This window comes from Taeniopygia guttata, chromosome Z, assembly GCF_048771995.1.
Source record: "Taeniopygia guttata chromosome Z, bTaeGut7.mat, whole genome shotgun sequence".
In the NCBI taxonomy this organism is placed as follows: domain Eukaryota; kingdom Metazoa; phylum Chordata; class Aves; order Passeriformes; family Estrildidae; genus Taeniopygia; species Taeniopygia guttata.
The window spans coordinates 63,460,052-63,480,383 of record NC_133063.1 but is presented as its reverse complement, the minus strand read 5'-3'; the positions used below and the strand labels follow the sequence as shown (position 1 = coordinate 63,480,383).

Sequence of the window (20,332 nt, the reverse complement as noted above, 5' to 3'; positions counted from 1 at the left end):
GCACCGGGGCAGGGAGCCGGGCTGCTCGGCAGGCTGGAGCACAGGGCAGCGTCCTTCAGGCACGGCGCTTGTGCCAGGGGACCATGGGCCAGCGGGAGGCAGGGACAGCTTGTCAGCTCCCGGCTGCAGGAGCCAGTGCCTCACACAGCTCTGGGAGGCAGCGCCTGCACTTCTGTACTGAGCCACAGCAAAGCTGTGACCTGCAGAGTGCTTTGCAGAAATATTCAGGGCCAGCAGGCCGGCCTGCTTTGTGCTCCCTGGCACACAGCAAGAGCTGTGCCATGCCGCAGCTTGGAGCTGCTGGGAGAGAGGGAATCGGGGATGCGCCTGAGGGTTTTGCTTGAGTTGTGAACTGATTTGGAAGAGAGCAGAAATATTTCAGTAGGCAATCTGTGTTTTCTTCCTTAATTTCTCAAAGAAAGTCACAATGTGTTGCACACAGGTAGGGGGTATTGTCAAAGAAAGGCCTTATAAAATCAGGCCTTACTCTCCTAAAAATGAGCAGCTGGCCTGTTATGTCTTCTACGTACAGCTAGCTAAATTCCCATGTGAAAAATCATGACTGCAGTTAGCACAACAAGCTCTTGTGGTAAGAAAACTGCATCTGTAATAATCAGGAAATCTGTCCAATGGGAGTCCACAAAGGAAAATTGTAAACACCTGAGTAAAAGAGAGAGTCTTAGCAAGTCCACACAAAAACACCTTCTAAGCAGTGAATTGTGTGGACAAGAAAAGAACCAGGCAATTGGAATTAAACATGAGGTCTGTGGAAACAGTATAAAAATTAGTTTTGTGAATAAAAAATTGGCTTTCTATGCATGAAAAAACTGAGTCCCAGCTGCTGTATTGACACAGCCATGTGGCTTCACTCAGCAAGAGCACTTGAAGGGCGTATTGATGAAATGCTTGTGTTGATTCCCAGAACAGCAAGGAGAAATGTCAAGTGTATTCAATAGGGCTTAAGCTTGTGAATCCCTTTAGCTTTAACAGGCAGTGCTGAACCCCGTATTGCCCCACTGCAGTGCCTAATGTGTGCAAGTGCTATTTTAGCCTTGAGAATAAAGAGAGTGGTCCTGCTAAGAAGGTAGCTGGAATGCATTCAAAGGGAAGATATGTTTTTAAGAGGCTCTTGACCAGCAAAGGAGAATTTGAGGAATGGAATAGTTCCCAAATGACTGTGTCAGGAACCGGAGTCATGTCCGAGGCCCTGCCATATTTGATCCGTGTTTGAGCAGGTTGACAAGACAATGAAGAAAAGTGTATTGTTTAATGGGTGGGAACAGGACCCTTGAAAGAGAAACAATGTAGGGTCAATCGGTGGGCAGTTAAGGTTTGAAAGGGGAGCAATGCATAATGGAGCCGTTGTTGGCATGGCCTTAGTATCTGGAGCCATCCTGGCCTCATCTCACATGCCAGCCATGTGTGAGCTGATGCTGTAACTGGGAAAATTCCACTCCTGAGCAGGAGGTATAAGGCCTGGCTCTGGGCTGGAGGGGTGAGAAGGATGACGTGTGCACCGTTTTGATCCAGGGCATGTCCTGGAAATGCACTGCCTACCTGCCCCTGTCGCCGAGCACCACACTCCAACTCCTTCTCCTGCTCAGCGGATTTTTGGGAATCCAGGGGTTGGTATTATTTGCTACTGCAACTAATGGAATACATTTGCTTGGCAAGCCCAGTTGTGTCTTAGATTCTTTTGTGCATGAGTCTCCTCCTGAACCTGTGGCAATGACCACCAGGGACCTACAGGATACTTCTACTCTGATGTCAATAAATTCTGAGAAATTATTTAAATATGTCAAATAATTTGGAGGAATGTTTAGCCTGTGAATTTCAGCAAAGTATTGAATATGTCTTAGTTCCATGGATACAAACTAATAAGTGAGATTGCTGGCTGTGCAGGTGTTAGGGGAGTGATTCCCTATGCACCGAGTACTGAAATAAACAAATGCCTCCTTTCCAATCCTGAGCTGGCAGCAGGGAACAGGCCCTGCTCTGTAACTTTCATTTTGGCAACTTCTGTGAACAGGTAAGAAAGGTCAAAATGAAACCTCTCCCAGCTATTTGCCTCTCCTTTATCTTTTTAGGTGCCAGAACTCTGTGTCACAGATGGCCTGAGTGTGTGCTGAACAATGCAGCCCCCACAAAGCTCTTGGTTTCCCACAAGTTGCCATGCCTTGTTCCCAGGTGTGCCCAGCTCTGGCAGGAGAAAGAGCCTGCAGCGCCGTGCCCTGCCCAGCCGGGGCTCTCTGGCACAGAGCAGCAGCAGCGCCAGCACCTCTCAATCCGCTCTTTCCTTATCTTCTCCTGGGACACAGAAGCCTCTGGAAATCAGCACCACCAGTTGTGTTCCCAGCTCGGAGCAGCTTCTGCTGGTGGGCAGGTGCTGCCAGTTTGACTGCTTCCAAAGGGGAATAAAGGCAGAGATGTACATCCTCAGGAGCCCTGGGCGTATCCAATAAACGTGCAGATATGTGGGAGATTTGTTAGGAATTGTTTCAGCTGTTATGCCAACAGTGCCTTCTCTCCTGGCTCTGTGTGCTATAGATGAGTAATGTAACAGTTGGCTCTCACTGTTAAGAGGTAGATATTATGTGGATATAAAAATGTATAGTGATGTTATTGTAATATAGGCTCCCATAGTCCTATTTCCCCTCCCCCTTGCAATAGCCTTGGTAGTCAGGGCTTTTGGGGAGGGCCGGCTTGTGACCAGGAGGTGTGGTGTAACAACACCTGACCTCCAGTCAAGAGGTAAGAAAGAAATCTCCACCAGTGGATGGCAAAACTTTGACAAAACTTTGGCAGGATGAAGGGTATAAAAGGCAGAGCAACCATTTGATAGATGAGCTGCTCTATGTAATGTTCATAGAGACTCCCAGTGCTGCAAGTTTTCCTTATTCAGTCCTTTGTTAAGATTTAATAAACCTTTAAATTTTTAAAAGTGAGGGTTGTTTCTCAGGTGTGCAATGCTCTGGGCCATTTTCTTGGTCTGGTTTCCTTTGCTTGGGTCCCATCTGAGTGCTCAGTTCGGGTACAGGCTGTAGGTGCTTGGTGCACTCCTGGAGTTACTCTTGGATCCCTTGAACAACAGGGTTTGGCCCACGAGGGGAATTTGTGCTGCTTTGTGACAGAGGAGAACTTCCCCAGCTATTTTGCGTTTGCTGTACGGAAGGTTGGTTATTGCTCTGCCTAAATTCACTGGCCAATATAGAGTGCTTGCATTGTGATGTCAGGGCATGGTTGCCATGTGGTCATGGTGGCATCAGAAGGTTGTCTTGGTGCACGGAAGGCCTCAGTGTCAGAGCAGCCCTAGGGCTCGCTCAGGGCAGGAGCATCCTCCTGCTTGAGGCGTTTGTCAGTGGGAGCTGCCCACTGACAAGAGCCTTGATTTTTCTGATGGTGGAGCAAATCTGCACAGCAGTGCTACAATGATTGAGAAGGTTGCTGCTGTAGCTATTGGAGTTTATGGCGTTTGTTATTCCAGCTATTACCTCGCTAACCTGGCACGTAAGTAGAGGTTTTCCCTGGGTGTACCCGAACGTGGCTTTTGTATGTCTTCCTGCTCTTTCTTAGTGCCTGAGCTATTTTGAAACAGAAAGAGCACTAGGGTGCCACTGGTTTGGTAAAGCTCCTGTCAAGGAGTTCAGCTACAAGGGGATTTCTGTAGCCACAGGGCAGCATTTGCAAGGGAACCTGCAGGGGTTCTGTTCCATCCACGGGAGAGTCTGAGGCAGTAGAGTCTGTCATCTCCTCAGTTTGCTGTCACAAGCAAGACAGCTTTGAAAACGTAAACTGGAGACCTTCTTGGAAGGCCTTCTAACAACTCTGCAGTATTTCCCAGAATTCAGGGAAAGCTTCTTTCTTTCTACATTTTGTCATGAAAGGATTTGACTGTCTAACTTGACCCTTGACTGAGTGTTAAAATAGTGATTCCCTTTGCAAGGAAGTGCAAACTCCAAAGCAGTGAGTGTCTGCTCCTGGACCCTGGAGCTGCTGCTGTGCTGTGTCACAATAGAGCTGCCACATCATAGTGGAATTTTGGGGCAGCTTTTCTGGGCAACTGTTTCCAGCAAGTTAATGAGAAATTGTGCATGCAACTGATTGAAAAAAAAAACCAAACGTACTGTAAGGAGAGGATTTTAAAAAGATGTGTTATGTGTTTGGTAGAACAGGAGCATTGAGTGTTAGAGAACAATTTGCATTTTCTTGGTCATGTTTGTATCCATTTAATGGCTAAACAGGCCAAAGGGTAGGCACGCCCAAGACAATTATCTGGATCTCTTTGCTGGTTGTGTGAATGAAATGTGTCTCGTGGAGGGATGTGGTGAAACGGAAAATACTCTCTGTTTGTGGTGCTTGTTCTGTGGGATTCAGCAGCCCAGGCAATTTTCTCACAGCGTCTGGTTCATTTTCCCTTGCCCACTACAGGTCACCTGAAGCATGTAATCAGCAGTGCTGGTCCTAAGGTGAGTGAGAAAGGAACATTTCAGGTTTGTGCTGTTTAGCAATTGTAGAGTAAGCTGTGTGCTTAGCCAGAACCAGTAGGCTGTAGAGGGCCAGGCATGCAGGCTGAAAGAAAATCCATTTTCATGCCTTCAACAACAAATACAACGGCATAGCTGGATATTTCCTAATTTCCAACTCAGAGCCTTGAAGACCTACAAACTCAGTTTTGCAGAGAGAACATTGCTTGATGACACCAGACAGGGATGAATACTTAAGAGAGAACAACTTCCTGCAGAGTTGAATAAGCCCATTTTAACTGAAGTCACAGCAACTTAGATTTCTATCCCTATAAAACTTCATGATACTTCCTTAGAAGATGTGGTTGTAGAATTAGAAGGACAATTTAATGCTGTATTTGCAGTAGAACAGGCAACTTTGTGGCCGGGACGCTGTGTGGGCCAAAAGGACCCAGGGGTGCCGGCCAAGAGCAGCTGAAGGTGGGCCAGGACCTGGCCAGGTGGCCAAGAAGGCCAAGGGCATCCTGGCCCGTGTCAGCAGCAGTGGGGCAGCAGGAGCAGGGCAGTGACCGTCCCCCTGGGCTGGGCAGCGCTGTGGCCATAGCTGGGAGTGCTGTGTCCACTTTCTGCCCGATCGGTCTGTGTCTCACAGAACAGGATGGGACTCGGACTGGCTGCAGACTTAGGATTTATTATGTCTGTATCATACAAGCAAAAAGCAAGAGACACAGAGAAACGAACATCCATGCAAATCTAGATCAAAGACAAGATGGCAGTTTATGCAAGGCCTTTTTCTACATATTCTTTGAACCAATAGCATAAAAGAAAAGTGCAGAGTCATTATACTCTAACCAGTAAGAAAAGGACCCATGTGGGTTTAACATTAACAGAAGGACTTCTATGAACCTCAAACAATATACAATAATTCATTATATAAGATTGAAACTTCTTCTATTTTTGCAAAGCATATATCTAGGACTTTTGACATCTCAAACTATCACTAAGTTCTTGTTCTTTCTTGTTCCTTATGATAAATATAAATGTATTCACTTGGTTCTTCTTTTCCTAGCTTCCCAGGAGAAGGTTTTGAACTTTCCCAGCCTTTTTCAGCTTTGTGTCTACTTTCTGGGGCCTTTTTGCACTTTCTAAAGTTTTTTACCTTTTATATATTCCTACAATTTCCCCACTCTTTTTAAATAAACTATTTCTGACTCGTCACTTATTTATTACTTTGTGTTATATAGCTTCACTACTGCATATATTTATTCATTTAGGAAAAAATGTATAAACTTTTTATATGAAGGTACTTTGTTTTAAGCTCCATAATTTTAAGTTAAAGCATTATTAATGTTGGGTAAAGTAAGGTTTAGTATCTGTATTAGGTTCTGATAAATTTTGGCATTTTTAAGGTCTCAATTTCAAGGTTTAATTTGTGAGTGACTTTAATTAGTTTTGGTGAGGTTTTGTGCATTGTTTGTAATTTTTCTTTTGTATTTTTCTTTTGGACAATAAAAACTTTTTTGATGAGTTTGTAATTTGTTGTGAATAATGAAGTGAATAAGGAATTAATATTAATATTATAATAACAAGATTTTACTTAACTTGTAAAGTTGTTTTGATTAAGGAGTTAAGCTCTACTTACTGAATCAATTGTTTAACTATGTTTCTTTATTTTTAATTGTAGATGTTAAGTTTTTGTATGTTTTTGTGAATGGATTTAGAATGATTAGACAAATTTATGTAACACATTCTTTTGAATTCTTTACAACTCTGTTTATGTGTTAGAAAAGGAAATTAATGGTTGTTTGATTTTGGAGTTTGTTGGACACTGCTGACGTCAGTTCGCATGTTACTGAGTGCACTGGATGTGGTATTAGTTTGTTTGTTTAGTTAATATTTAATCTTATCTATTTGTCTTAATGTTGTTTCTGAAGCAATTGTAGGTAAAAAAAAGCTTGTTGAAATATTTTGTGGTTTTTTTTTAACAGACTGAAATTACTATTGTAATCTTTTGGGTATATATTAATAGATCTTTTTTCTTGTCTTTTTTGAAACTGTTTTAGTACTGGGTGTTATTACAGTGAGTGTGCTAATGTTACATGGTTTGTCTTTAGGGTATGATGGAATGTTTTGCTATGTTTTAGTTCTACAAATGAACTAATAACATTTTGGTAATTTCTGTGGATATTGGTTAATTTTAGATTTTTATCTACAGTGTATGAGTAATTGCACTAAAAACGTAAATTTTTATATTCATAGTAAGAGTGAATAACATTATATTTTGGAGAATTATATTTTTGCTAATTGTTTCTTGAAAATGTGACACAGAAATTTATTGTTCAGGAACTAAGGATCTTTAATTCTTGGGGTTCTGAACTTGTTTTGAGGAGTTGTTTGTTCTAGAGACTTTAATCCCTTGTGGGATTGTTTCTATTAGTAATTTCACTTGGTTTGTTATTAAGTCACTTTTTTGTTAAAGGATCGTGTTATATAGGTATTGGCTAATTTTTTAGTGGTACACTAACTAACCAGATTGAAAAAGGCTTTTTTGGATTTGAATGAGACATACATTTGGTATCTGATCTTGTAGCTTTGGTTAATGTGACTTAGACATTTGGTTTTGGTTTTGTATAGGAAAATTTGCGTTATAAAAAGTAAGCAAAGTTAGAAAACATAAAGTGAACTGATTTTCTTTCATATTATTTTTGTTGAGTTACTCTTTGTTAAAAGAATTTTCTATATATTTTAACTTTTAAACTGCATTTTTTGGAGAGTTTAGAATGTTAATTTTTTAGAATCTAATGATAATAATAAATCCTTCTTTTTTATGTTTTTGTTAAAAGAGCTCAACGGAACAAGCTCTTTACACATTTATCATTATCATTAAATTGAAGTTTGCAGATTCTACAGGTGACATAGGAACATTAGGCGTGACTTGTAGTCTCTGTTTAGCTTACGTTTGTGTGTTTGCTCTTTGACTTTTGGGTTTGTTAGTGTGTTTTGGTGTGTTGTATGGTTTGACATTCTTTATTGGAATTCACTTTGCTTTTCCAGTACTTGTAGAAATACAAGTATACTCTTTGCTTTAAGTTATTAATTGGAAAGGAAAATTGTTTCAAGGCTTTTTATTAAAACAGGAGGATTTTTTTTTTAGTTTTGTTTGTGTCTTATTTGTAAAATGCTTAAAAGTTGGTGGATCTGGTTCTGCAAAAGAACTGTTTAAAAAATTTTTAACACATAAAGCTTTACTTAATTTTATCTGTGGTATTACTTCTGCTCCCCTCTTCTGTTGATCTAAATGTGTTTTAATGTGTGATGTGTCTTTTTAACAGTTGTTTGATTTGTGGGGGAGTGGGGAATACTAAAGGTGTGATGAACATTTTAATTTATTAGGAATGTTGCTACTTTTTGAGATAATTATGTGGAGCTATTGTTTTTTTTCATTTCCTGGGGTACACGTAATGAAGTAAATGTTTGTAAAAAATGTTGATAGGTACGATTACTTGTTCTCTTGTGTGGATAGAGGTAAAATCTGTACTTGATAGTGAATCTACTGAAACCTGAATATTTTTAAATATCTCAAAAGAAGGGTATTTAGTGATGTTTGTTATAATTGTAGATTTTATAAACTTTGTGGATTAAGAGTTGTTGTAGAAACAGGGGTTTGCACAAGCTGACAATCAGGGTAACTGTAATGATAGCTTTAGCTTGGGATTTAGAGATACGAAACAAGTGTACAAGTGCTTGTGTATTTTGATGAAAAAAGGTATGACTCAATTTTGTGTACTCAAAAATGTTTGGTAATGTGTTTGAGATAACTATGGTCCATTTATTTGTTCTTGTATTTCTTTTTGCTAAACATCTTGGTAAAGATGAATGAGCTTTAATATGAGAAATAAAATATAGGTTAGTTCTGTGTTGTAAAATTTTATGAAGACATGAAAGCTAGCAATATAAATTATTATTACTAATATTTTTTAAAACTATTTTTTTACTTACATTAGTAACATAGGTAGAATCTGTAATTAAATTGAAAGGCTTTGAAAATAGCTGAAAAGCTTTAACAACAGCAGCTAGTTTAACTACTTGAGGAGAACTTTCTACTATTGGAATATTCGATTTCTAATTTTTTGTTGTTTGATTTAACTATACAGTTACTGATTTATGTGTTTTTCTTGACTTATTAGTGAAGAGCGTTGTATTACTTAAAGGCCCTTCACTTAGCAAGGGCTTTTTTTGAAACTCAATTTTGTTTGTAATAATTTGTGACTTGGATAATGAATGGAACAAACACCTGAAAAACTTAACAATGCATTTTCTAAATCATCTGAATTTTGTAATGTCTAATCTAAATAATCTGTATTTAAAGGTAAATATAGAACTGTAAAGTCTTTGCCTGTTAAGGTTAATAGTCTTGCTTTGACCTTAATTACAATTTGTGTTATTATCTCTAGGGTTGTAGAAACTGTTTTTGGAGACTTGTAGGGAAGAAAAACTTATTCTGCTATTAATAATGGATTTTTCTCAGATGGATCTCATTGGAAAATGAGGCTATAAAGTTGTAGCTTCTGTCTCAAAGCAGTCAGGAAGAAAGGTTTCTTTGGAGCATAATGATGGGCTTGTCTTCTTTGGAAAGTTTTTGTGACTTGTTATGCTGAGTTGAGCTTCAGGTGTTAAAATCTTGGGAGATTTAATGTCAAAGTTTTCTCTCAGTAGATCAAAAAGCGGAGCAAGTTCATCGTTGGTAATTTTCAAAATAGGTTTCATCTTGTTAATTTCTCTTAAAAGTTGCTGTAAATCTTGCAAAGTGTTGATGTTGACTTGAAGTTGTATCTTTTGGGGTGAAATTGTTTGTTTTGTTATCTTCTATCTTAGATATTTTTAGGGTGGGATTTCTTGTATCTTAGATGTAGAAATTCTAGTTCAGTCTTTTGGATCTCAGTAACAGCGCTGTCACAAGTTTGTTTTATCTTTGTCTGTGTTGGTGCTGCAATGAGTAGATCATCTATGTAGTGTAGAATCGTGGACTGTGGATGCTTCTGTCAAGCTGTACACGGTACTTGTGTGACAAAATATTGTTAAATTGTTAGAGAATTCTTCATCCCTTGTGGTAAAGATTTCTAGTGATATCTTTGCATTGGCTTTCTTTGCTTGATGACTGGAACTGAGAAGGCAAATCTTGGGGCATCTTCAGGATGAAGTGGTATGTTGAAGAAACAGTCTTTTATATCGATGATGACGAGAGGCCAGTTTCTAGGAATTATTGATAGAGAGGGACGTACAGCAGCTGTCTTCCTTTCAAGACTTGTAATAGTAATCATGGATTCACTTTCTAAACAAACAGTAGTTCTTCTGATCCTTGTGAGTGTTCTCATAGGTGATATTAGGTGTTAGTTATGGGCTAAAACAGGAGAGAAATTACTGAGACATCTGCACCGTATCTGGTATGCCTGTAACATAATTGTTCTACCACGATGAGTTAGGCCACAAGTCAGTTCTGGTTGGTTTAGAACATACTTCTAAGTATGTTCTACTTAGAAGACATGTAGCATTAGAGTAGAAAACACATCTGGATCAACTTGGTACACCGTTTGATTGGTTAACAAAGCATTTTGTTGAGATACATTTTGTTTGATTATGTCTATAGGTAAAGCAATTGTAAAAGCAAGAGGTTTCTAAGGTTGAATTACTGTTGGGGCTTTAAGGGGAAGAGCTAAAACTATTAGCTCTTCATTGCAGTTTACTGAAATGATAACTGGAAAAATTAATAGTCTAAGACTTGTATTGTTGTCTTTCTCTATAATAATTAAAAATTCTTGTCTTTGTTGTGATTTGTTAATCAGACCTGTAGGTATACATTCATAACAGAAATTTTTCAAAAACCATATTAATTTTGAGTTTGCTAACTCCAGTTTTGTCCTTGGAGGTAATAGGAAGGAACGTCTTGTGGTACTGGTGGTAAAGGTAGATATTGTGTTTGGCTTTGAGGTCCCCTAGTGAAGGCTAAGGGGGAAAATTCCCTGGATTCTGGGTTGCTATTACTTGTTTCACCACGCGATGGGTCGCGCTTTGCTTGGAGTTTAACGGTAGGGGATTACTATCTATATCAAATTTAGAATGACAATTTTTTGCATAATATTTCCCTTTTTGATATTGAGGACAAACAGAAGGTACTTCAGATTTTCTTATTGGATCAGGGTAATTCTTTATCACATGACTAGGCTTCTCACATCTGAAGCAGGACTTTTTAGTAAAGGTTCATTGAACAGCAGCAAGAGTTTTTTCAAAAAGTTTTGTCTGTTCTTCAATTGGTTTTTAAAATTTGTTTCTTAGTGAATCATGAGATTGTACTGTAGCAAGATACTGTAGAGTGCTAATTTTACTGTAAGCTGAAAGCATTTGAATAACAGTTGGAGGCTGTTTGGGTAATGTAGAAATAATTTTTTTGCAATCATCATTCGCATTTACAAATGCTAGGTTTTGGAGAATATAAGAATGAGCTGCTTTATCAGGGCATTGTCTTTCCATAGCTTGTATTAACTTATCTAAAAATGTACCATATGATTCATTTGTTCTTTGTGTCATGGTCAAATATGCTTTAAGAGGAGTACTTGTTGATTTGACTGAAATTAAAGTTTTTCTTGCAGCTTGTTTAATATCTCTCAACAATGACCTAGGAACAAAGTTTGTGTTTCTGGTTTATCATATGGCAGTTTGCTAGACAACTTAGCTTCTGAAAATTTTTCATATGTACTACTAACATATTTTTCCCATAAAACCTTAATAGGTATCTTCTGCTGGAGTTCTCATAACATAAATTGTGAATTAGTTAAAATCAGACTTGCCACAACGCGACAATAAGTTGGCATGAGTTCATAAGAGTAAAAAAACACATAATTAAAATAAAGAGAGTTAATTCTGCTTTCCTTCAAACTTTGATTTCACTCTTCGATGTTATAATGTGAGAGTGATTAATACATAGGCCTACTATTATCCCTCCCATAAGAGACTGGCATGGCTAAAATTTCTTCATTTAAAAACTTAAAATCTCTTTTTTTTCCAAAAGATATTGCCCTATCTTTTTCTAATCAGACGTTGCTACATCATGTTCTGAACTAGGCAGATTATTGTTGCAGCAACTGAGCTCTGAGAGAAATCTATCTTGGTTTCTAGACACAGTTCTGGGCTTTCTGCTCAAAGAAGTCTCAGCTTGGTTCCTTAGTAGTTTGTTACTATTGCAACTCTTGGTCTCAGCTTTATAAATTTTCAAATTTTTGTTAATGATTTAGATCCTGATTTTATGATCCTGATTGTGCTTATTATTTTAAAATTTCCCAACATTTCTCAAAAGTATGTCTACATTCTAAAGACTTCTTACACTTTAGAAAGGTTTTTACCCTTTTATATTCGTAAACACTTGTGGGCCCCTCTGAAGCAGAAAGTCCTTGAGGGGCTGGAGCATGTGCAGAGAAGGACACGGGAGCTGGGGAAGGGTGTGGAGCGCAAGGCCAAGGAGGAGGTTCTCAGGGTGTTTCAGCCTGGACAATGGGAGGCTGTTGAGAGATCTTCAGGCACACTTCCATAGATCCGTACATGACACTGCTCACCACAAGTGCCAATTCCCTGCCAAACATACCCTCACTGCATCCCAGTGCTTTCGACGCTGGTGTCGGAGAGACTCCCTGCCTATTGTTTGTTGCATTTTTGTTTTGCTGGTTTAGTAGAGGAAAAGCCCTGTTGATTTTCTCATTTTCCAACAAGCACAGATGCTTCTTCACAATGTTTCCTGCTCTTTTCCAGCACTGGATGAGATTCTGATCCAGTTGTAGGTTTCCATGTCTGCAGCAGCAATAGCAAAGGCATAGATGTCTCTTTCTTACTTTTCCATTTCCGAGCTCTCACAAGCTAAAAGCTCTGTCTTGCAGATATGTCGTCCTGATTCTTGAGTTTTCTAAAGCCTTCTGAGTTTACATTCTATTGGGAAACTTTCCCACACAGTTTCTGTAAATAACGTGTTGTTTTGCATTCCTCCATGGGGGTGGAGAAACTTGATGTACTAGTGCTTTGTGCAATATCTTTGGAGAGGTGGCCCATTCACTCTCCAATCCACTGTCACCTTTGGAGAAGTATAAAAGTTAGAGTCAGAAAATAAACTTTCTCTTTTGCCTTGCAAAGTAGCAGTTAGCTCGCGTTGTGCTTTCTTGTGTCCTATAGCGACACAGATACAACATTGCTTGCTGATGGCAACCAGGGAAGAATATCAGCTTCATATCCATATACAGTTCTGTTGAATTGGCCCGTTTTCATTTGATCTGTGTTGCTTAGAATCCTTTTACTCTGAATTTTTATGCTTTCTCCTTGGATGATATGGTGGTAGATGTGAGAAGGAAGGAGGTAACGGCTTGTCCCTCATGTTTCTCTCTTGCCCCAGAGCACAAAACCAGCGTCACTGTCTGCCCCAGCCACCTCTGCTCCTAGAGAAGAATACAAAGAGGACCAAATTGAGCAGTATGACCGTGAGGCTCCATCAGGGGTCACAGCAGAGCCTGAATCTTCTGAGCCAGTAAGTGCCACTTGTGGGTGGTGCTGTCGTTAGTGCAAGGCAGAGCTGCAAGTTTCGCTTTTGCGTTTCAGAGCTTTCAAAATTCAAAAAGTCAGTTACAAAGAGATCATTGCTACCTGATAGAAGGGAGGCTGGAATATTTATTTCAGAGCAATTTGCAGTACAGGTGGATTAACAAATTTTAATACCATGAGAGCGCATTGGAATCCCATTGCAATTGGAGTTTCCCAATTTTCCTTGGAAGAAATGGTGGTAGATGTGAGAATATAGGAAGTTATAAATGATAGGCAACAGCCTGTCCCTCATGCTTCTCTCTTGCCACAGAGGACAGAGGAAACAACAGTGTCTGCCCTGGCTCCCTCTCCTCCTGGTGAAGCCGAAGAGGAAAAAATTGAGAAGTATGACCGCGAGGCTCCATCAGTGGTCACACCTGAGCCTGAATCTTCTGAGCCAGTAAGTGCCTGTTGTGGGTGGTGCTGTGTTTAGTGCAAGGCAGAGCTGAAGTTTCTGACCAGTCAGGTCTTGCTGTTGCTGGCCGAGGATGCTGAGTGCTGGAGTCCTGCCAGGACCCAGCGATTTCCTGCAGGCAGTGACCTCCAGCTAGAAATTGGCCTTGGACCTGTCATGTTTCGGCACCAAAGCCTGTTGCCTCAGGATGAGGGTCTGGCTGCTCAACTCAGTGAAGCTCTGTCTCTTGGGCTTCTGCAGGCCCATGGCCAAGGGAGCACAAGGTAGTGCTGGAGGTCTCAGGGCTTGGTTTGTTTGCTTTCCCTTTGGGGAAATACGTGTTTGGCTGGTGAAATGGGTCTGCAGTTTCTTGAGTATTTATTCAGTTCTACAAAGTGTGCGGCTCAGCTGTCTTGTGACTTTTGATAAGCTGCAAGTAGACGAGTGTATTGTCCATGAATCTGTGGGGGACAAGACCTGGCCAAAGAAACTAAGTTTATAATTGTGAAGCCCTCTTGTGAGGCAAAAAGCAAGGTTCTGTGGATGCATTTTTTGGTGTAGTCTGCAGCTTTGAAAAGTGCATTGCAGCCTGGAGGCGGGGCCGGGGGGAGGTGAAGCTGCAAGTCCATGACTGCAGTCTTGTGTTGCTCAGAAGAGGAAGGACATTTTGAAATGGTGGATGCTGTATTTTTAGTCCAATGGGCAACTTTGTGGCCGGGACGCTGTGTGGGCCAAAAGGACCCAGGGGTGCCGGTCAAAAGCAGCTGAAAGTGGGCCAGGACCTGACCAGGTGGCCAAGAAGGCCAAGGGCATCCTGGCCTGTGTCAGCAGCAATGGGGCAGCAGGAGCAGGGCAGTGACTGTCCCCCTGGGCTGGGCAGCACTGCAACCATAGCTGGAATTTCTGTGCTGCGTGTCACCCTCAAATCCACGGGTGATCAGTCCCCAGTGCACCCCATCCAGCTGGGCAATGGGGCGAGTCGGGCAGAGGGAGGGAACTTCTCCTTGGATCCTGGGGGGCTTTGAGAAGCTCCCTCGTGAGTTCAAAGACAAGCTGGTCCAACAAGCAAGAGAAAGAGGCGCTCCTCCTCAGGATTAGTTCCGAAATTTAATGAGGGCCTGGAGAGATCCCAGGCCACATCCAAACCCGAAGGACATCCAGAGCAAGAGAGGGTGTCCCTGCCCAGAGGAGCCAGATATAGGGGGATGGGGAAACCCGAGCAGCCAACAGAGGAAGGACTTGGGAGTGGCTCTCTGGGGGCAAGGCCTCAGAGTGACCACTGAGGAGGGGGTGGGGGAGGAGCCCCAAGCCAGGGTCCAGTTACCTGGTGACCCTGGGAGAAGGCTCTGGACAAAGGGGAAGGGTCACGAGGTGATGGACACATCACCTGGGAGGAGACAGGGGGATGAGTCAGGGATTTTGGGGTTTGATGGACATACAGGTGCTGATGGGAAAGCTGGGATGAAGCAAACGGATACAAAGAGGGGATATGGAGGGACAAACCATTATGAGGGGATATACAGGGCGAGCACAACTCCACACTGATGTGTCTACATGTGGGCCCCTCTGAAGCAGGAAGTCCTTGAGGCGCTGGGCGTGTGCAGAGAAGGACACGGGAGCTGGGGAAGGGTGTGGAGCCCAAGGCCAAGGAGGAGGTGCTCAGGGTGTTTCAGCCTGGACAATGGGAGGCCCGTGAGGGACCTTCAGGCACACTTCCATAGATCCATATGTGACAGTGCTCATCACCATGGCTGTTCCCCTGCCAAACATGCCCTCACTGCCTCCAAGTGCTGTAGCCACCTGAGGAGGGGACACTTTTGACTTGGTTTGACTTGGTTTGACTTGGTTTGTTAGGAGGTAAAGCCCTGTTGATTTTCTCATTTTCCAACAAGCACAGATGCTTCTTCACAACGTTTCCTGCCCTTTCCTTGCACTGGTTGGGATTCTGATCCAGTTTGAGTTTTCCATGTCTGCCGCAGCAACAGCAAAGGCCTTGCTGGCTATTTCCTACTTTTGCATTTCAGGGCTTTAAAGAGCCAAAAGCTCCTTTGTGCCAAGGCACAGTTGCTTGCTGATGGCAGCCAGGAAGGACTGTCAAATACATAGAGTGCATCAAATAGAGTTCTGTTGAGTTAGCCCATTTTAATCTGGTCAGAGTGACTTAGAATCACATTGCTAACAAAGTGGATAATTTTTCCTTTTAAGAGGTGGTTGTGGATCCGAGGAGAAACGAGATTATAAATGATAGGTAACGGCTTGTCCTTCATGCTTCTCTCTTGCCACAGATGACAGAGACACCAGCAGTGTCTGCCCTGGCTCCCTCTCCTCCTGGTGAACAAGCCAAAGAGGAGCAAATTGAGGAGTATGACCTTGAGGCTCAATCAGGGGTCACACCAGAGCCTGAATCTCCTGAGGCAGTAAGTGCCCATTGTGGGTGGGGCTGTCTTTAGTGCAAGGCAGAGCTGCAAGTTTCACTGTTGCATTTCAGAGCTTTCAAGAATTACAAGGTCACTTACACAAATAGATCATTGCTACCTGATAGTAGGCAGGGTGGAATATTTAATTCAGAGCAATTTGCATTATGGGTGGATTGGCCAATTTCAATACCATGAGAGTGCCTTAGAATCCCATTGTAATCCAAGTCTCTCAATTTTCCTTGGAAGATATGGTGGTAGATGGGAGAAGATAGAAGGTTATAAATGAGAGGTAACAGCCTGTCCCTCATGCTTCTCTCTTGCCACAGATGACAGAGGCAACAACAGTGTCTGCCTTGGCTCCCTCTGCTCCTTGTGAAGAAGCCAAAGAGGAGCAAACTGAGGAGTATGACCTCGAGGCTCCATCAGTGGTCACGCCTGAGCCTGAATCTCCTGAGCCAGTAAGTGCCAGTTGTGGGTGGTGCTGTCTTTAGTGCAAGGCAGAGCAGCAAGTTTCACTGTTGCATTTCTTAGCTTTCAAGAATTACAAGGTCACTTACACAAATCGATCATTGTCACCTGATAGTCGACAGGTTGGGATATTTAAATCAGAGCAAGTTGCATTACAGTTGTAGTAGCCAATTTTAAGACATGAGAGCACTTTAGAATCCCATTGTAATCAAAGTTTCTCAATTTTCCTTGCAAGATATGGTGGTAGATGTGAGAAGAAATGCAGTTTTAAATGATAGGCAACAGCCTGTCCCTCATGCTTCTCTCTTGCCACAGATGATAGAGACAACAGCAGTGTCTGCCCTGGCTCCGTCTCCTCTTGGTGAAGAAGCCAAACGAGAGCAAGTTGAGCAGTATGACCTCGAGGCTCCATCAGTGGTCACAGCACAGCCTGAATCTTTGGAGCCAGTAAGTGCCCGTTGTGGGTGGTGCTGTCTTTAGTGCAAGACAGAGCTGCAAGTTTCTGATGAGCCAGCCCTTGCTGTTGCTGGCTGAGGATGCTGAGATCTTGCCACATGGGCCGTTTCATCGGCAAATATCTCCTCACGTTATCCTAGTGCTTTTGCCACTGGCATCTGTGGCTCTTCTGTCTTGTTTTTGTTCCTTTATTAGGAGGGGAATTCCTGTTCAATTTCTTGGTTTTTAGCAATGCAGATGGATTTTCCTCCATCTTTCCTACCCTTTTTCTGCGCTTGTAAAGATTCTGCTTGCATTTTCTTTTGTAAGGGGGCCTTTCTGGAGGATGCAGTATTTTTGCATGAGAACACATTGTTTGGGGCAGGGAGCTGTTGTGGTGCCAGGCCAGTCAACAGGGCCTTGCTCTTCACTTTCATATTAACAGTCCCTGTGTCTTTTTGCAACCCAGGAAATCAGGAGGTGTGGTGTTTGGGAATTGAGCAGGAAATCAGTGCTCTTGCATTCCAGCTGGTCCTCAAAGATCAGAGAAGCTGGGAGGGCCTAGCCTTTATTCCTGATTGCAGCCCCTTTAGCAGTGTCACTGTGGTCGAGTCCAAGAGAAGCACTTGGCCAAGCACAGATGCTGCAAGAGTGCAGTTCCTAGTGCAATGCTCTGGATCTTCTTGTATTCCATAAGGACCTAAATGCTCCAGATTCCCTGAGAGTGTGGTTTATTGAAGGAACAGGAGAGCAATCTCGGGATTGCTGCTGACTGGGGCAATGGCTACCAAGTGTTGATGTATGTAGGAACAAAAATGATAGTAAAGAGAGATTATAACAGTGAGATCTGTCTGTCTGTTTCTCTATCTATCTATCTATCTATCTATCTATCTATCTATCTATCTATGTAACATTTGCATAATTGAATCTTCTTGGCTTTGGTCCAAAGCAGTTGGAGGTGCAAAGTTCTCATAAAGCATCCCTTTCAGGAGAGGATTAAAGACATGTTCCGATGACCGATTCTGAGCAGGCAGAGCTGTTTCCTCCTCCAGATGTGGTGGTTTTTTCCCCTCAGACATGGTTTCCTCCTCCAGCCTCTTCTTCCTGAAGCCCCCTGTTAACGCTTTAATGTTCAGCCTGTCCCAGAGAGGTGGAAGAATTCCATGCTTTAGTTGGTGAAGAGAACATGAACTCCAGAAGTGTCTCTCACAAGGGCTGAGCTCACAGAGGAAGCCACCTGCAGAGCCAGGATGGAGCTGTGGGACAGGGTGGGGTGTCAGTCACTACTGAAAGACAAACAGAGCAAGGCAGAAGCAGAGGGAGGCCCTCAGTAGACCCTTGAGAAATGCCACACCTTCCCTGTCAGCTGCCTCAGAGGCTGCTTGAGCTTCAGCCCCAGATGGCCCCTGATTGCAGTGCCAGGGTCACTTTGGCATCTGTGCCTCCTCATGGGCAGAGAATGACCCAGGAGAGCTGCAGCACAGTGCTTTGGGAACGTGTGAGCCCATCAGTCCTTGAGTCTTGGTCCTCAAATGTTGTATGGAAAGTTGAAACCCATCTTCTCTTGCTTTCTGTGCAGGTCCTTCCAGAGAAAGAGCAGGAGCAGCCTGCTTTGTCAGAGATGCCATGGCAGACTCGGGGAGAGCTGTTCCCAGCCCGAGAGCAGGAAGAGCAGCTCAGGCAGCAGGTGGAAGAGCCACAGGAGAATGCCCAGGTAAGCCTGACTTGCCAGGTTTCAGAGGGAAGGGCAGGAAAAGGGGCATAAAATGGAGCTCTTGGGACTGAGGAGGTCAGGAGTCCCAGAGGCACTGAAAGCACAGAGCCTTGGAATCTGCCAAAGTCAGCACTGGGACAGGAGGGTTGCACTGGAAGCAGAGGTGGGTAGGGAAGCAGAAAGAAGTGGCTGAATAAATGGGATTTTGAAGCTGCGAGAGGAAAAAGCTGAGCCTGATGGCAGCTCCCAGTCACTTGCTCTGCATTTGTGTGTACAGAACATCAAGGCAGAGTCACAAGCAGAGCTGCCCGGGGCTCAGAGTGCCATCATGGAAGTGAAGAAGGGGAACAAGGAAGACATGAGAAGAATTCAAGAGGAGATGAATCTCCGTCAGCAGAGGGGCGATCAACAAGACCAGGTGAGTGAAAGAGTGGCAGCCACTCCACTCATGAAAGATCCTCTTTCTTGTATTTTACAGAACTTGAAGGAACAGCTGGACACGGAGTTTCAGAAAATTGACACTAAGATGAAGGCAAAGGAGAAGAGGCAGGAAGAAGAAATGAAAATCATCAGAGAAAAACTTAATCGTCTCCCTCAGGCTCTACAAGAGCAAGTGAGTGAAAGAGGGATAGCCACTGCAGTCACCAAACGGGTGGTTTCTGCCCTTCTTGCCTTTCCAGTGCAGGGCTTCAGGGAGTGAGGTGATGCCTCTGAGTGCCATCCTGCTGTAGTGTGTGCCCCAGACACTCTGAAGGACATTTCCTGGTGTGCTGAATCTCAACTGCTGCCCTGGACAGTGGGACTTGTCCTTTGGCCTTTTGGCCAGCAGTCATCCAAATTGATTCCTGCTGGCCTGTTCCTGCTCTCCTTGTTTCTTGAGGTGTTTTTACAGGGGAACATGGTGACCCAGACGGAGGATTGAAACAAGCTGTCTGTACCCCTTGTAAATCTGTTCTTTCCCTTTCCTCACAGTCAATGACTCTTGACTGACAGGGATAAGCCGTAGTCTCTGACTGCTTTCTTCTGTTTGACTTGAGGTGCAAATGTTGACATCTCACCGGGCAGCCTGCAAAGACTTCCAGCAAATGAGTGGCAATGAAGAGCCCCAGGCCTGGCATGAGGTACAGGAACCATCCCCACCAAAGTTACTACAAGTTGAGCATGACCTGAAGATGGTGCAGGAAAAGTGGACACATTTGAACAAGGAGCTGCAAATGTGTCTGAAGCCCTTGGAGTGGGAAAGGAATCCTTGAGAGGAAGCAGAATGGTCATTGTGGCAGTGATCCTTCAGAAAATCCATGAAAATGGAACATGAATCTGGCCATGAACTTGAGTAGAACTAACCTTTGGTTTTGACCCATCCAGTTTGAGAAGTGGACATCAGAAAAAAACCATTTAAGAGCCCTGCATGTGGCTGACAGAACCTTACCAAGGGCTTGCATTTGCAATGGAATTTCAGGCTAATCTCTGCCTGGCACCTTTCTGACAAACTCATTTCTTGTTCCAGATCCACAAGGGCTTTGTCAAACCTGCTGCAGCAGCAGCATTATCTAAAGGAGCCTTTGCTCCCCAACCTGGGAAGTGGAGCCGGGGCAGTTTGCCCATCTCCAGCGCTGCTCAGCACCAGGAGATCAAGGATGACTCCCTGGAGCAACTGAGTACGTCTGCTGTATTTCTTCTCTGAGGGACAGTGTATTGTGTGCATGTTTCAGCATAGCTGTACCAAATGTTTTTCCTGAGATTGGTGTCCCAGGGACATTTAGAGACATTTCCCCACGGGAACTGCTGTAGAAAATCAGTCTGTGTGCTGGTCACCTGTGCTGCA

At 43.0% G+C, this 20,332-nt stretch overlaps 1 protein-coding gene and 1 long non-coding RNA gene across 2 annotated transcripts; both read left to right on the top strand.

Annotated features, from left to right (window-relative positions):
• Nucleotides 1–1,113: 1,113 nt before the first annotated feature.
• Nucleotides 1,114–13,026, top strand: LOC140681801 (uncharacterized). The gene is made up of 3 exons (XR_012053003.1): nucleotides 1,114–2,383; nucleotides 4,429–4,466; nucleotides 12,895–13,026. It is a non-coding gene; the product is annotated as an uncharacterized lncRNA (long non-coding RNA).
• Nucleotides 13,027–13,272: 246 nt separating this feature from the next.
• Nucleotides 13,273–20,332, top strand: LOC140682000 (uncharacterized). Its single transcript, XM_072922839.1, has 8 exons — nucleotides 13,273–13,284; nucleotides 13,351–13,479; nucleotides 15,759–15,890; nucleotides 16,217–16,348; nucleotides 16,674–16,805; nucleotides 18,373–18,507; nucleotides 18,785–19,120; nucleotides 19,545–20,332. The coding sequence occupies exons 1-8, from the start codon at nucleotides 13,273–13,275 to the stop codon at nucleotides 19,758–19,760; spliced, it is 1,224 nt and encodes a 407-aa protein (XP_072778940.1). The 3' UTR covers nucleotides 19,761–20,332.

Excerpts from the sequence above, each read along its gene's own strand:
- LOC140682000 (XM_072922839.1), top strand. Across the intron at positions 16,806-18,372 it reads AGCCTGAATCTTTGGAGCCA|GTCCTTCCAGAGAAAGAGCA; the intron begins GTAAGTGCCCGT and ends CTTTCTGTGCAG. Across the intron at positions 18,508-18,784 it reads AGCCACAGGAGAATGCCCAG|AACATCAAGGCAGAGTCACA; the intron begins GTAAGCCTGACT and ends TTGTGTGTACAG.